The sequence below is a fragment of the Argiope bruennichi genome, chromosome 10 (genome assembly GCF_947563725.1).
Source record: "Argiope bruennichi chromosome 10, qqArgBrue1.1, whole genome shotgun sequence".
Lineage (NCBI taxonomy): Eukaryota > Metazoa > Arthropoda > Arachnida > Araneae > Araneidae > Argiope > Argiope bruennichi.
In genome coordinates this window covers 109,235,205-109,250,540 of record NC_079160.1, presented here as the reverse complement: position 1 = coordinate 109,250,540, position 15,336 = coordinate 109,235,205, and the positions used below count along the sequence as shown (strand labels likewise).

General features: G+C 31.9%; 1 protein-coding gene across 1 annotated transcript; it reads left to right on the top strand.

Moving 5' to 3' along the window:
• Window positions 1–620: 620 nt before the first annotated feature.
• Window positions 621–9,584, top strand: LOC129988767 (toxin CSTX-11-like). The gene is made up of 4 exons (XM_056097033.1): window positions 621–758; window positions 5,014–5,140; window positions 6,536–6,623; window positions 9,317–9,584. Exons 2-4 carry the CDS (start codon window positions 5,056–5,058, stop codon window positions 9,522–9,524), a joined length of 381 nt encoding a protein of 126 aa, XP_055953008.1. The 5' UTR covers window positions 621–758; window positions 5,014–5,055; the 3' UTR covers window positions 9,525–9,584.
• The last annotated feature ends 5,752 nt before the right edge of the window (window positions 9,585–15,336 follow it).

Below are 15,336 nucleotides of genomic sequence, written 5' to 3'. Positions count from 1 at the left end.
TACACTGCTGATTTCTATAATTTGACTTCTTAAAACTAAGAAGTGAAAAATAGTTCAAAGTTTTTAAAATCATATATATTACAGCATTTATGAAAATATTTTTAATTTTCTTTTTCTTTTTTTTAGTTTTCATATATTTGTTGCGAGACCTGCTATGCAAAACATTTTCCGATGGAAATAAATTCCCTGAGTGAGGTCGTTGGAATTTGACAGTCAACGATCACATATCTGACAATCCTGCAGCTGCATAACAGCTGAAATGTGTTTTATCTGGCCCAAGATAAATAAATAACTACGTTTCATCCTTTTTCTATCACGGATGGGAAACAGCAATCATTCTGCTTTATTTAAATTTTTATTTATTTATTATTATTTTTATTTCCCCCGCATTATATATCTCATGTTTATCTTGTCGCTCTTCTGCCATTATTCTTTGGCAGATGCCAAGCGAACAGGTGTTCAAGGAAGGAGAAAAAATGTTTATGCCAGATGCAGTATTTACAAAACCTGACAAACCTCTCAAAAATAAGTCAACACAATTTCTGACCTTTTGAAAATGTTTTTTATTCATTGAAAAATATGTCAAGAATTCACTATTGTGAATGTCTGTCATTCATAAAAATCTTCTAAATAAAAGGCGCGCAATGAAAAAAGAAGACTCAAAATCGTCTGCCAGCGACGAGTCTTCTTATTCAACTTCTTAACGTTGAATCTAATCCACGATCTCTGATTCGTAAGCTACTGAAAACTTCGTACCTGTAAGTGCAGAACTTTCAAATTTATGTTCACTTTCATCTTGGAAAATCTAATATGTTTTTCTCACATTAAAATGCATTTATATTTCGGGCAATTTAATACCTGTCAATTTTTTAATGTTGGTTGGATCAATTTCATTGCCTATTTTTGTCCTTGATTAGATAATTTGAAGGTAATTGTTTACTTTAGTAATATAACAGTAAAGCAGCTGTATCCCATTTACAAATTATGTTTTAGTAGACTCTAAAACGAAATACAATTTTAAATTATAATGTAAGTTTTGGTTATGATACAATGTGCGAAGATTTAAAAATCAATTCAAAATTTCTTTCTAAATGGTATTTTCATAGCTCAAGCGTTTATTTTTTGTTAAAGTTTCCAAAGAAGCTTAAATATATATATATATATACATTTTGCTCAATATTTCTGATGCACAATACATATTGAGTATATACTATGTTACAAGGTTTAAAAAAAGTTATGTTTAGGTTTACTATGTTACAAGGTTTAAAAAAGTTGTCATTTTTCTTTTCATTCACTACTATCTATCTGGGTTTCTTAAGGATATATGATCATACATCACTTTTATAGATTTGTTATTCACATAAAAATTCAAGCTATTTTCTTAAAACTTAACAAAGGACGGGATTTTGTGGCTTCGCCAGGGTAAGCGGCGTCCGGGTAGAATACGATTCTTTCCTCTTCTCGCTATCGTCATAAGATACTTTAAAAAGTGTTATTGGCGACTAACTTTATAATTAAATGATATTTTATAATATATCTAGGATTTGTTCAATATTTTTAATACCTGTCAATAATGTGAGGATATCGTAATAGTGTTATTCAGCCTTTTGTGTTAATAGGCTGGGGATACGGTATAATTTAATTATTCGAAACCGAGCATAAATACATTAATATTTCATCTTCAAGCTGTCCCTTAATACAAGCAGCAGGGTTTCTACGTCTCGAAGAAAACTTGGCCTTTCGATTTATACTACGCTTGTTCCAAAGGGTCTTTTCTCCTTTTAATTTTATCTTTCTTTCTAGCTGGGTCTGTTTGCTTTCTCCTTCCTTCCCTCGGTGAAGAGTGAAAGAGTTCTCCACGAGAAACCGTTGTTTCTCTGTTTGCATTCTGTTTCTTTTGGATAGCCGAAGGCCTACGTGTGGACAGCATGAGGTAATCCATGTGGTCGTATCGGTCGTACCCAGCGTATCGTTTTGATTGGCAGCTGTCCTCCTAAATAATTCGTGTCTTAAAGTACAAATGAAAAAGCCACACCTTGGACCTTGTCCTTAAGAGAACACTGTAATCACCGATCAGTGTCCCCGGAAGTGGCTCCCTGCATATACAGGTTCCGATTCACACTTTGGTAAGATTGCCTGAAGTTGGGAAATTTTAGAAACAATGGCTACCATACTTTGTCAGTCTTTGCAGTAGTGGATACTGTCTGACCTGATTTTTTTTTCCCATATCGTATTGGTTTAAAAAAAGAAGATATCTCTAGTGGGTTTTGAATAAAATTTTGATCCTCAATATGGCTTGACTTTCTGCAGGTAATATAAAATTACCAGAGGGATCTTTCATCCCAAGTTCATTGAGTTGCTTTCAGTGTTTAGCACCTTGGCGAATCAAAAGCAAATTGCCGCAGAACTGTCACTTTTGTTTGTTATGCAATAAAAAGTCAAGAATGCCAATTATGTCTTTCATAGAAAAAATACTTGACCTGCATTAAAATTTTAAATCCTATTTTTCTCCTTTCTCACTAGAATCCTGAAAAATAATCAACTACAGCTAAAATAAAAACATGCGATATCCTGAAGCTAAACGAAAATTCGTTACACAAACAGTTTAAGTTTTCGTTTATGTCCGCTTTTCAAAAAACAATTTGCTCAAATTGCTTATACACAAATGTAATAAAATATGAGACCTCTTCTAAATGCTCTGAAAAAGCGCCTTCTGATATTGAGCAATCCCTGAACAGGGCACTGAAACTCTTACACTGGAACAAATCTAAAAAACTAACTGATATTAAAGCTTTCAAAATACAGTCCACATGAACTTTATTCCCTTATCCAGTGGCATATCAAACAATCCTAGTATCTAATTTCATCCGAATGAGGATGAAGGTGATCGTGAGAAGAGTTGCGAAATTTAAATTACTTCATTTGTTATTCCTATTACATCTTCAGCGGCAAATTCTTTTAATGGATAACTTCTTCTCTTGGAATAATAAAGGCATTCATTTAGAATTGCAGACCTTCAAGAGCATTCTTGAGAACTTCATCCTGTCTTTTTTTACCTTCCAAGAAACTTTTTTGAATCCTAATAATCTCTGAAGCTCCATATTTGTAACAGTGTGAGGAAATATACTGACACTGGAGTTCATAAGGCTGTCGAACAGTTATGTGTGTGTAAATTTTGAGATATCAGAAAAAATATAATTCTATTCGCCTCGTCAAGGCCAGTATAAGCTTGCTGAGGGCTCCAGGTGCTGATGTTCCTTATGCACGAACACTGACCCAATCTGATGTACTCATTTTCTGCCTTATGGGTAATCAGTAACAGGAAGTTAGCAGCATAGATGATCAGCTTTCCACCAGTTTCTGTTTACAAGTCATTTCATTCGATATAGAATTTTGTGGGATTCGGATTCTTGAACTATGGATTGAACGGTTCATCCCTGATATCTGTATTTCTCTGTATAATAATAATAATAAAAAAATGTATCGCAGTGAACATGAGTAAATCCTCCACAGTCTCGATATGGTTATCTCTTTTCTTGAGCTGTTATCGTTGCTCGGCTTTACAATTGGTGAATATGCCTATAATAAGCAAAATTTTTTCTATTATTTTCACACTTGCTGATGGAGATTAATCTTAACATTGCCTACAGCGTTATCCATATGAGAAATCGGCTATATCTCTGAGAATATAGTATTTTCTGTAGACATTTTAAAACATGTACAGTATGTGGTTGATACCATAATAAATGCGTCACCTAATACTATTTCAAACTGTGCTATGTCCCTTCTCTAAGACAATTTTGCTGTCCTTGGTAAAACGAAATTTGTCACGATAATTTCGAGATAAAAGAAAAATTGGGAAAACTTTTAAAAGATATACCTAAACAGAAAACCATTTCACTTCTGAGAGAGTGTAAGTTCGTCCTCGCATTTGCTATCATCGTCAAAGGGGAAAAAATATTTTTGTTCCATCCATTTCATCTTCAACTTGCAATAAACATTCATAGAAGGAAGTTGAGTCTTCTAAGTTTATTTACCTTGAATCAGCCTTGCCTAATCACAAAATTGGAAATGACGTATTCTACCCCATTAAACATTCCCAATACTCCAGACATATTTGTACTTGTATCTGCTATTAATTCTTAAAGAATTTTTTGGCTACTACGAAGAGTACGAGCTTAATCGTGCTACGAAGTATATATATTATAGATGCTTCATAGTAAAGTATATATATATATATATATATATATATATATATATATATATATATATATATTTAATTTTAGAAGTAGAAACATGGCCAAAGAGAAAGAAGATGACGCTTTGAATATTTTACTTCGCTTTATTTCCATCCTAAGAGCCATGATTTATGTACCAGAGGCGCGGACAAGGCACGTCCGTCCACAGTGCGATATAAGAGCAGATTAGCGTAAAAGATAGGAAGAATAATTTTTCCAGCTCCTATATACCGTGAGATTCTGATAAGGATTTCCTAAAGGAGTCGCCCACAGCCAAGGGAATCATTGGGATCTTTTAGAAGAATTCGCAAGGTTTTCCATTTTTTATCCCTACACTCGCAGCATGTGAAAGTTCAACTTTAGGTCGTTTTACAAAGTTTCTGTTGAATGAATTAAATTGAAAAGTGGAAACGGATCAGGAAATAACAGAATATTTTAGAATGAAATTAATATGGACTAATTCAAGAATAAGCTGTCTATCTATGTGTACTGTGAAATATATTCTTTGAATGCCCTTTTCTTCAGTCTCGCCATATTTATCATCTCTAATTCTGAAATATTTTGTGGGTGAAATGCATCGGTCAAATATATTTAATTTTTCGAAAGCTGCTTGGTTTAACTCCTGCACTTAACACGTTTTAACTTTGTTTTCTGCTTATGCTTTATTTTTTCATAATGTACAGTTGCTTATTATTTCACCTGTGTTCTTTTAAAGTTTTACATTTAAAGGAAGCTTAACAGAACTAGTATTAAAACCATAATTTTATATTTACAGACCGTTCGACGCATACGTTGATTCACATCTAACAATTCTCTTATGGAAAATATGATAAAAATGAGATTCACCGTTCCTTGCGCGGTGATCTTTCTGCTCTTATTCGTATGTGCTATAGCTGAAAAAGGTAAGTTTTAATATCTATTTACAATCATCGCAATAAATGTCATAAGTTACAAAATAGCATATAATTTATTGAATTTATTATGCTAAATGTGTGCACTTTTTAAAAAATCTGTTCTTGATATACAAATGCTCTACATGAATAATAACTTTTAATAAAAATGAAGCAATTTATGTACATAAAACTTTTAATGTTCGTATCATGAAAATCTCTCTTATTACTCATTGTCGAATGGCAACAATCAAATGTAATCAAACCGTCATAAGAACTTTTCAGAACTTTTTACAGTTATTTACCGTTTCATACAAGTTCCGATTTGTCAATTACGGGACTGTAAAATATAGTCTGTAAACTGTAAAAACTTCTGTCTTCGAAGAGGGCTCGGCAGTTTTATTGACTCTCCATGTTACCAAAAACTCCAAACATCCAGAGGAAAAAAGATGTAGAAGAAACAGAATTATAGAAGTGGGCGTTAAAGTTAATCGAGTATCAAAACAGGCTGCTGGATGTGAATAACCGCTATGGCTTGCCTATGGACATCGACACACCTTCCAAAATTAGTATCTCCCAGAAAAGATTTGTGCATTACCTTAAAATTTAAAATGATGGAGTCAACATCATTACTTTACAGGTTCTTTAATATATAATATTGCACACAATCTGTTTTGAATGTTATGATGAAATTCAAACACATCCCTCAAAACACTCAATCGCTTGCTTTGGCCAGTGGTAAATTTTATATTTAAAAAACTGCTTCCTTTCGACATGAACACCAAGGCAGGAATTTTAATTCTGTTTTTATTTCGTTGCATGTACACTTTTTAATTTGCACACTCTGTTATTTGTAGTAGACTAGTCGCATTTGGCGATCAGCTGGTTCGTCAGTATTAATGCCCGCTAAAATTTTCAATTAAACATTTGATGTAACTTGGTTTCATAATAGGTTTTGCAGCAAACTACTTTTAAACTTCAAATTTCGATAGTTATGTCACTCACTCATATTAATATGTAAGCCTTCAGCAGTCCTTTTCATTCTACAAAGTATCTCTCTCTCTCTAATTTTCTGTCAGCGCCCAAAAAATTTCAACTTTAAATTAAAGGGTAAAGGGTAACTGCATTTAAAATAAAAATATATCTTAGTGACACGAACCACGTCTTTTTTTAAATATTAGAATAAAAAGCATAGTCGTTCGTCAGTGAAGTTTTATGTGCATTACGGAATTATATAATGTCTCAAAGAATTATTCAAGAAAGGGTTCTCTGAGAAGTTGAAGTTCTCTGAGTTACCTTTCTGATTGCAACTATGTTGAAAAATTTTGAATCATTTTTTGCAGTAAATATTACAAAAAAAATGATAGCTCATCATTATTTATAACGTTATCCTATTATTTTTTATAGCTGATGAGGAAACGTTTCCTTTAAGTGAATCGTTAGACGAATTGGATGGTGCCGAAAGTAGGATGTCTTTGTTTAAAGATGAATACAGGTAAGAGATATGCCTTACTGAAAAAAAAGCATATGGTATGGTTTGATCAGAAACGATGGATCTGATTATAGTGGTTGCGACGACAGGTGCTCTCATATGGCGTTTAACATAACTACTCGTTTTTTTACGGTGCGTGATTATGAGCTACTATAAATTTTTACAAGATGCACAGTGAATTCAGGAATTGATTCTGGTCATGACATTTTCACATCAGCATAAATTATGAGACTTCAATAGTCTGAACATCAAATGATGTCGATGAAAGATGAATTGCAATATGATAAAATTTCTTCCCAATGTTCAATTCTAATCATTGTTTTATTAACTAATAATCATTGTTTTATTATTAACATTAGCAAAGCATTTAAAAGAGAAAATTTGCTGTTCGAAAAAGACATCAGCCCAGTTTGTGTAAATGAAACATAAAAAAAAAAAAAAAGGCTTTAAACATCGAAAGAAATTTGCTGAAAATTTTATATTTCAGTTACTTTCCGGTAAATTTTCTTCTGACTTTCGTTTTCTTTCTGACACAAATAGGAATTTTGAAAAAAACAAAAGATTTTTTTAAAGAAAATATTTCAATTTTGCAATAATAATAACTATATACTAAATTACAAATTTTAATTCACTAAAAATTAAATTAATTTTGAAAAATCTATCAGTGCATTCAAATTAAAAAAAAAATCTACTCGTGTTTTTGGGCAATAAGAATGTTCATTATTAAATCAGAAGCCACACAGTCTAATCGCGATTTTCACCTCATAAGAATTTTTAAAAAATGACAGTTTTGAAGCAGATGTACCTTAGATTCGCATATAAGGAGGATATCTGTTCTCATTCTTCCTATTTCGGCCATTTGTATGGAATGTTCTACTGAAACTTAAGATACGTATTCGAACTGAAGCAGTAGTAAAATGTGTTTTGTTTATATGTTTGGATGTGCAGTTAGATTTAAAGATTCCCTTTTAATAATACTTCGAAGTTCAGAAATATTCATGGGTCTTTAGATATTTATAATTGCTAAAATGAATTTTATTTTTGATGCTTTCTTTTAAATATGAAGCGCATCATTTCAAAAAACTTTAGAACTCTTAAAAATATAATAATCAGCAGGAACTCAAACGATTAATTTCTGAGAACGTTCAGTGCAAACAAATCTGCATTAATTTGAAAAATTACCAGATTTGAAAAATAGCTTTTTTTAATGACGCACAGTTTCATAAAGCGTTCTGAATAGAAAATCGTTTAAACACTCAATTCTTACTTTGATAGAAGCTCAAAATTTCTTTCTGCTGAATTTTCTGCAAATATGAAAAATTTATTATAATTTTTCGTTGGTTGTTTTTTATAGTTTCAGGAATTCTTTAAGATATATATTAAGAAAATTGAGCATGTCTGTCAAATTTCTTTTTAACTTTTTTCGAAAGAAGTGTTTCATTTCAAAAGCGAAGGTTTTTCAGATCCGATGACTGTATACCGCTTCACCATGACAGCACCGAGAATCGTCATGGTTGTTGCCGAAGTCAGACGTTCAAATACAAATGTTGGTGCTTTTACAAAGCGGGGAACCAATCTCACCCCACAAATGAAGAAACGTGCTCTTGTCAGGAGAAATGTTATCTACGCATAACAGATCAATTCCTGGACAAAGCATCCAAATTCTTTTTGAAGGCAGCCCTCGGCTGATTAAAAAAAAATTATTGACATAGCTTTAAATCAAGAACTTAATTTTATCATGCAGCGTGTCTCTGACTTTCGCTCCGTTTTTTTTTCAAAGTAGCTGAAATCTATACTTTTGCATTTGTTAATTGAAAAGGTGTAAATGTGTATTAATGTCCGAAAGAAATAATCCCTTTCTCTGATCTGGGGTCTTTCATTCGGAAATGATGCCATAAAATTATCAAAACAAATGGCACTTGAAAATAAACTACGTACTGCGAACCTTTAATCGTACTATAGTTCTTTTTTCTAAGGCATATATAAAAGTATCACTTTTATATATGTGGTTGAAGCAGTTCTCATATTAATATCTCAGTAATTCCACGTTAATCTATCCGTTCGAAGACGGTGCATACGATTTTTTTTTCGTAAAATATCTCAATTGCAGTTTCTCAATATATGAACAGCATATTTATTCAAGAAATAGTAATTTAAATATCTTGTGAATAATATTTTGAATACAGCATGCAAGAGTATTCTCGCTTCAGGATATCCTCCTAACAAACAAAATACAGAAAATGCAACAGGAAATCATTCATATAAAATTTATTCAGAAAATTAAAAAATAATTGCATATTTTAACACATTTTGTATCTTCGTTAACGCTATGATGAGCGAAAAGGTGGATGAATAGTGAAAAAGATCACAGTATTTTTAATAAAGAATATTCGAACATGTAATTTTTAATTATTTTTTAGTAAACATTTGTAAGGAATGACTGTTACTGAACACTTAGAATTTTGTTATTTCCAATACAACTATTTTTAAATCGTTTGCAAATCATTTTTTTATCAAAGAATTATATTCAAGAAAGCCCTTGTAAATTTCCAATTCAGTTTTCGTATGCAACAGAAAATTACTCAAAATTGATGGATAGCCGCAACTTCATGCGAATAAGTGAAAGTGCCGATAGTTTACCCCTTTTTCTTAGAGGTAGTAAAATGCACTAACGAGAGAGAATTGTTCTTTTTCAGGAAGGAGAACAGGAAGTGCATCGAGAAGCACCACGAATGTACCCACGACAAGCACAACTGCTGCAGAGGGACGCACTTCAAGTACAAGTGTCACTGCCACGACGTGGTGGACGAAAAGGGACAGAAGACAGAACGCTGCGCTTGCCACAACCCTTTCCGCTACAAAGTCGTCGATTTGGCAGTGAACGTCGGCAAAAAAATTATCTGAGGCAACCCACCTCACTCCTTTTGTCAAATATCTCTTAAATAAAGACAATTTATAGAACGATTCATAGCTGAAAATTTCACGTTTCTAGGTTTTTCGTGATTTTATTGAAAATGAAATAAATATAAAAGAATCTCATTTCATATTGAAATACTCTCACAATTTACTCTCAAATATAATAAAATCGCTATTGTTTTATAGTCTTTATAAAATTATGATATAAGGATTGAAATAAATAAAAAAAAATCAGGAAAGAAATTAAAGCAAAACATATAATTTTGCAAAAAAAACCATTAATAAAGATTTATTTATATATATTCCATAAGAAAATCTTATATGAAAAAGTCAATTTCATTAAAAAAATTCCTAACATTAATTTTTTATTGCATCCATACACTAATAATATTTTTCTTTAGCGAATTCAATTTCTTTAATGGATTTAATAATGAGAGAAAAACTCTTATTTTAAATCAGTAATAAATTATCTACTTTTTAATTTGTTTTCACATTTTAGTTTAAAACAATCTATGAAATATTCATAAAAATATTCCTGTATCTGTTTTAGTGAAATAATATATCCTACAAGGCAGTTTTTACAAGATTTTATAAAATAAGGTTTAGTATAATGGAGCAATTTCACATGACACCATGATTGCAAGACAAACATAGTTGCACAAAACACATGTCAACGAACATCCAATGCAAGACTGTTTTACAATATGTATATATGTTTTACAATGACTATTGTTGTTATTAAATCCTTGAAAGGAAATCCATCATGATGAGGTTCACGTTGAGCGACGCGGCAAAAAGTAGAATACGGGATGTAAATAAAAAAAATCATCAGGAGTAATCCCTCCTAAAATTTCTTTCTTCTCTTGTCTCTGATTAAAGCGATTTTCCCCTTTCATCTTCCCACTTAAAATTTGGCGTCAGGCAAGATAATGAACTCGTAGGATGCTCGAATGCACACACATGAGCTATTGTGCGTCGTTGAGCAGCAAAGAAAACCAAGTATGTCATTTTTTATCAATCGATTAAAGCCAAAATTGGAAGCAGAATTACAATTTTATTGACAAAATAGTAATATATGTATCTAACTTGTTGAATTTTTGAGATAGCGCTTACAACCTACTTACATCTTGCTCTCTGTATAGACAGTTTGATAGATCTAGTTCATAATTTCATAGGATTAAGATTAAATAATTGATTGTATAAGATGATAAAGTTGATGTTGAAGTTATACTAGTCTTGTACATACAGACATAAAGACTTTTCTTCGGTGGATTTCGTTCAAATCATGATCGAAGACTACAAATTTTGTATTAAAATTGCATGTAAATTTTTTTCCATCTAGCTCAAGAAATTCCTGAATAATTGTGATCATAGAAAAATGGACATAATTTCAAAAATGTGGTTTTCGGTCAAAGAGGGGACGAGTTTTTAATGTTAATGGAACCTCATCTTTTTTTTTGTTGGTTTTGTACTTTTTAAATAAGAAAGTAAAAAAAGAGAAAGAGGAAGAGAGAGAGAGAGAAACTGACACAGAAAACATAGGGAAAAGTGCATAATCAATGTCGTAATGGCTGACGAAACCATTTAAAATAAATTTAACTGATGATATCATGTTTCCGTTTTTCAAAAATCCTCGTAATCATTATCATCGGTGACGAATCTTTTGTTTCGAAAATTTTAATACTAGGTCGACACGCTTCTTGAACTGCGCTGACTTAAAAGGGGTGCAGTAGCTTCTGAGGGTAAAGACCCTGAGCAACGGAGAGCAGAAGTCTGACTTCAGCTCATATGAAGACGACACTCACTCATTCGCTTGCACAACCCCTTTTTACATGGAGTCTCTTTCGCACACCTCACAGATAGGACACATGATAAAAACAACCACACCCGAACCAGAGACGCCCAGATCACGCTGAAGACGAGCTATACCAAGGCCAATGCGCCGTCGTTTCATGCAGTTATGATAAGTTGCTAATCAATGAAAAAATTGATTAATAATGAAATACCAATCTCTATTTTTAAATTTATAAAATATTTACTTTTTTTTTAACTAAACAGTAACTTTCACTTTCTTTTGTTTCCTACACTTTTTCGCTACCTAATTCTTGTATGTTCCTATATCCATCTCAGCCTTAGGGAAAGGTGTTTACTTTCCCCCTGTTATAAAATGAAATAGATATGTTATTTTCGTTTTTTACGTGTCAATAAACTGGATAAATTTTAACTTCCCATGGAAATTCTAATTACTAATCATACTTGCAATCAATATTTATATTTATATTCACACAATTTCTTTAGATAGTAACTTTCACTTTTAGCTCCCAACGAAATTCTTGTGCGTGATTATTGGCATTTATTCTATTGTTAAGATGGTAATAATTATCATCGTATTTCAATTGTTATCGAACAAATAATAATTCCAACAGTCCCTTTTGTTATTGCTGTTAACAGCAATGTAGCTATTGAAATACTCAGCAAAATTACAAAATGCGAACAATGTAGCAGAAGGAACAATCAAAGCATACACTGTTGCTTTCTGTTGAAATTCATTTACTGTTCAGCAACCGATCGTTTTGCGACTTTTTCGTTTTCTGAGTAATGCTTAGTGCGTTTCTTGACTGTTTCAATGAGGCTACGGCCATCGTTGGCCTCATCAGTTTTGTGACTATATGGGAATTGGTAAAATATTCCCTATTTCTTCGTCTACCATCTTCTGGGGATTCTTTCCGCATTTGATCCGAATTTGGATCCAAATGCAGAAATACCATCTCATCCGCCTGAACCGCAAGTTGCCGTGGTGCGCTGGTATGCAGTGTTTTGACTTTGCCAGGCATTGGAGATTCCAGCTGAACTGGCTCCTACTGGAGTCCAGAAAGCTGATGCTCCGGTAATGAAATCATACAAGATTTATAAAATGTGTTGTGGTTTAAGCTTGCTAGCCCGATTGGCTGCTATTGGTGTCCCAGTTGTGGAGTCATATAAAGTCTATGGATTTTGCTTGGCTTTGGACTTACCAGTGGAATACAGACAGCGGTTATAGTCAGTTTAACATCGCAACTGCCGACAGTCTCCGAAAATACTGCTTATGACTGATCCAAAGATTGTATGTTGCCAAATGTGCAAAGACCGTTGTCTACTCCGGATGCTGGTTCACAAACTGCTATGTGCTACTGGAAGCTATTTAATATTATTTTATACATCAAAAACTACGGCCAACTGTCATATCAAGTTATGAAACAAGTATGTTGTCAACATTTCAATGCTGATATTTAAAAGAAAAAATAAAAAAAAAAACTTTTACGGGTTTTTAAAAAAAACGGGTGGGGAATGAGAGTAGCCCACCTCCACGTGGTGTTCCCCGGGCAGCGGTGCAGTTCACTGGAACTGCAACGGCTAAGAGGCTACTCAAGCATGAAATATAAATTTAGAACTTTTAGTTCGTCTGCTAAAACTGCATAGATATCATTTTTTGGGTTTTTTTTTTTTTCATTATCTCGAATTTTTGGATAAGAAACCAATGATTAATACTTGAACATTAGTTTCTGCATTTTTAATATGTTAATGTTTATGGGTTAGCATACGTTCTACGTATTACATTGTACGACATGCATGATTTAAAATTATTCAAAACTCACTTTAAATCGGATATTTCGCCTCAAGCTAGCAAATTCAGAAAAAAACATTATTTATAGGGTTTTGGTCTTGCATATACCACACAACATAAAAACCAGAGAGAGAGATGGCTGCAAAACTTACTCACACATACTATTTAAAACTGTTGCTCCTCTGATTTTGAAATTACAATGTGGGCCTTGGGTAAGACCACAAACACCTAGTATGGCAAAGGCGAATGTTAATAAAGAAAGATATAATAAGAATAAAGAAATATTAATATATTAATAAAGAAATTATAGATCTTTGGCTTGAATATAATTTTTTTTATTGTATTTATTATGAGAATATGTATTTTTCATGTCTTTTAATTTGTCCGATTTTGTGATCACAATCAATAAAAACAAACAGCAAAAGAAAGAGAGAGAGAGAAAGAAAAATCAGGCAAAATGAAGAATGAGAATAAATGCTATTTGCAAAATGAAAGAAAATGAAAAGTTAAAAAAGAAGCACAGAAGAAAAGGAAGTATTTATAAAAACTAAATGAATAAAAATTCGATTAAATCTTCATTTTTTTTAATATACATAGCGTTTAATTTTCCATGCACAACATGGCATTTTAAACTACATTGACAGTTTATAACAAACAGCAATATTTATTCAATACTACTATAAAACAACTTATTTGATAAAATGTTTCAGCTTTCTTTAATTCAAACATTATTAACTGTTCTTAACATTTTTCACTATTGCCTCTACAGGCTTTTGAATATCAAAATTTCGATGAAAGCTATCATTAACACGTAAGGATTAAGAACACCTAATCGTTGAAAGGAGAATGAATCGTCATTCTCCTTTGCTGTGAGGATGGACTCTTCACAGATGCCTTCACGTAACTCCACCAATGGATGAAACAGATAGAATAACATAGAATGGTCATCACAGTTGTCCTGTACACTTTTCCTCACGCATTTTGAAAAGGAATTCAAATGCCTGAAAACAAAAAAACAAAATAAAACGGAATATGCAAAGTGGCAAGGAGGAATTCTTTAACCATTTTAATTTATTATTCAAGTATTTGGTATTTTACGTTTTTTTTTTCATAAACAATTTTATGTAAAACTAAACAGCTCTAAATAAATAACGCAATTTTTGTTATTACTATTTCATTAATATTACTGCCAAATTTTACGAAAAAAATTCGCAAATGAGTTCTATTTCTTAACCCAACAGAATTTTTAATTGCATATTGAAGAACAGCTATACTAAGTTCCCCCCACACAAAGTTCCCCACAGGCACAACGATTTTTCCCACTAAACCTAATTTTAATTAAAAATTCTTATAAAATCATTGCTGCAAATAAATACGCTGAAATTTATAGTTTATTGCAATTGATAGTATCTGAATATACTGTAATAAAATTGTAGAGGTATTTAAAAAACAATTGCGAAATTTAAAATAAATGAAATAAAATAAAGAAACATTTTTATTAGAGTGAAATTTTCATAAATAAATTTAATAATAATATATACTTTCAGAAAATGGCATACATTTGCTTACTAATATTCAAAATATGGAAAATATTAGAAAACAATGTCAAACGATTACTAAATTGTATCTAAATTGTTTGAAGTTTATGGTATATTTTAAAACATATTTCAGGACAAAGCCCTACATCGAATAGTTTTGCATTTATAGTAAGATAATTTCCGCTTTTATTCTTTTAAAGAACTATCTGATTCATTCTTCAATTTAGAAATCTCACTCTCACTTAAATATTTTGCTCTTTTCGCCATAATGACTAAAATAAAACTTACCCAAAATATATAAACAAAAAAAAACCTATCTAGCAAACTCCAAATGCAAACGATAAATCTACACCCACAGAAACCAATAAGTAATCTTTTATGCATCTTAGTCAAAATATAAATATAAATCCAAAGCCCAGGCATTGAAGGTCCTGTAAATGCCCTATCTCTCGAGAGAGCCGAAAAAGTGTCATTGTTTATATGTTTAAATACCCGGATCAAATAAAAAAAAAATAAACTCGAAAACAAACGAGCCTATTGAAGGTCAATGTTCTGCGAAACATTATTCGAAATTTTAACGGACTTCAACCGCCATCTAGTGCATTTAAACACAACTTTCCAAATTAAAATCACGCATACGCGATCACGAGCTCCTGGA

Excerpts from the sequence above, each read along its gene's own strand:
- LOC129988767 (XM_056097033.1), top strand. The coding sequence starts at position 5,056 with ATGGAAAATATGATAAAAATGAGATTCACCGTTCCTTGCGCGGTGATC. Across the intron at positions 5,141-6,535 it reads ATGTGCTATAGCTGAAAAAG|CTGATGAGGAAACGTTTCCT; the intron begins GTAAGTTTTAAT and ends TATTTTTTATAG. Across the intron at positions 6,624-9,316 it reads TTGTTTAAAGATGAATACAG|GAAGGAGAACAGGAAGTGCA; the intron begins GTAAGAGATATG and ends GTTCTTTTTCAG.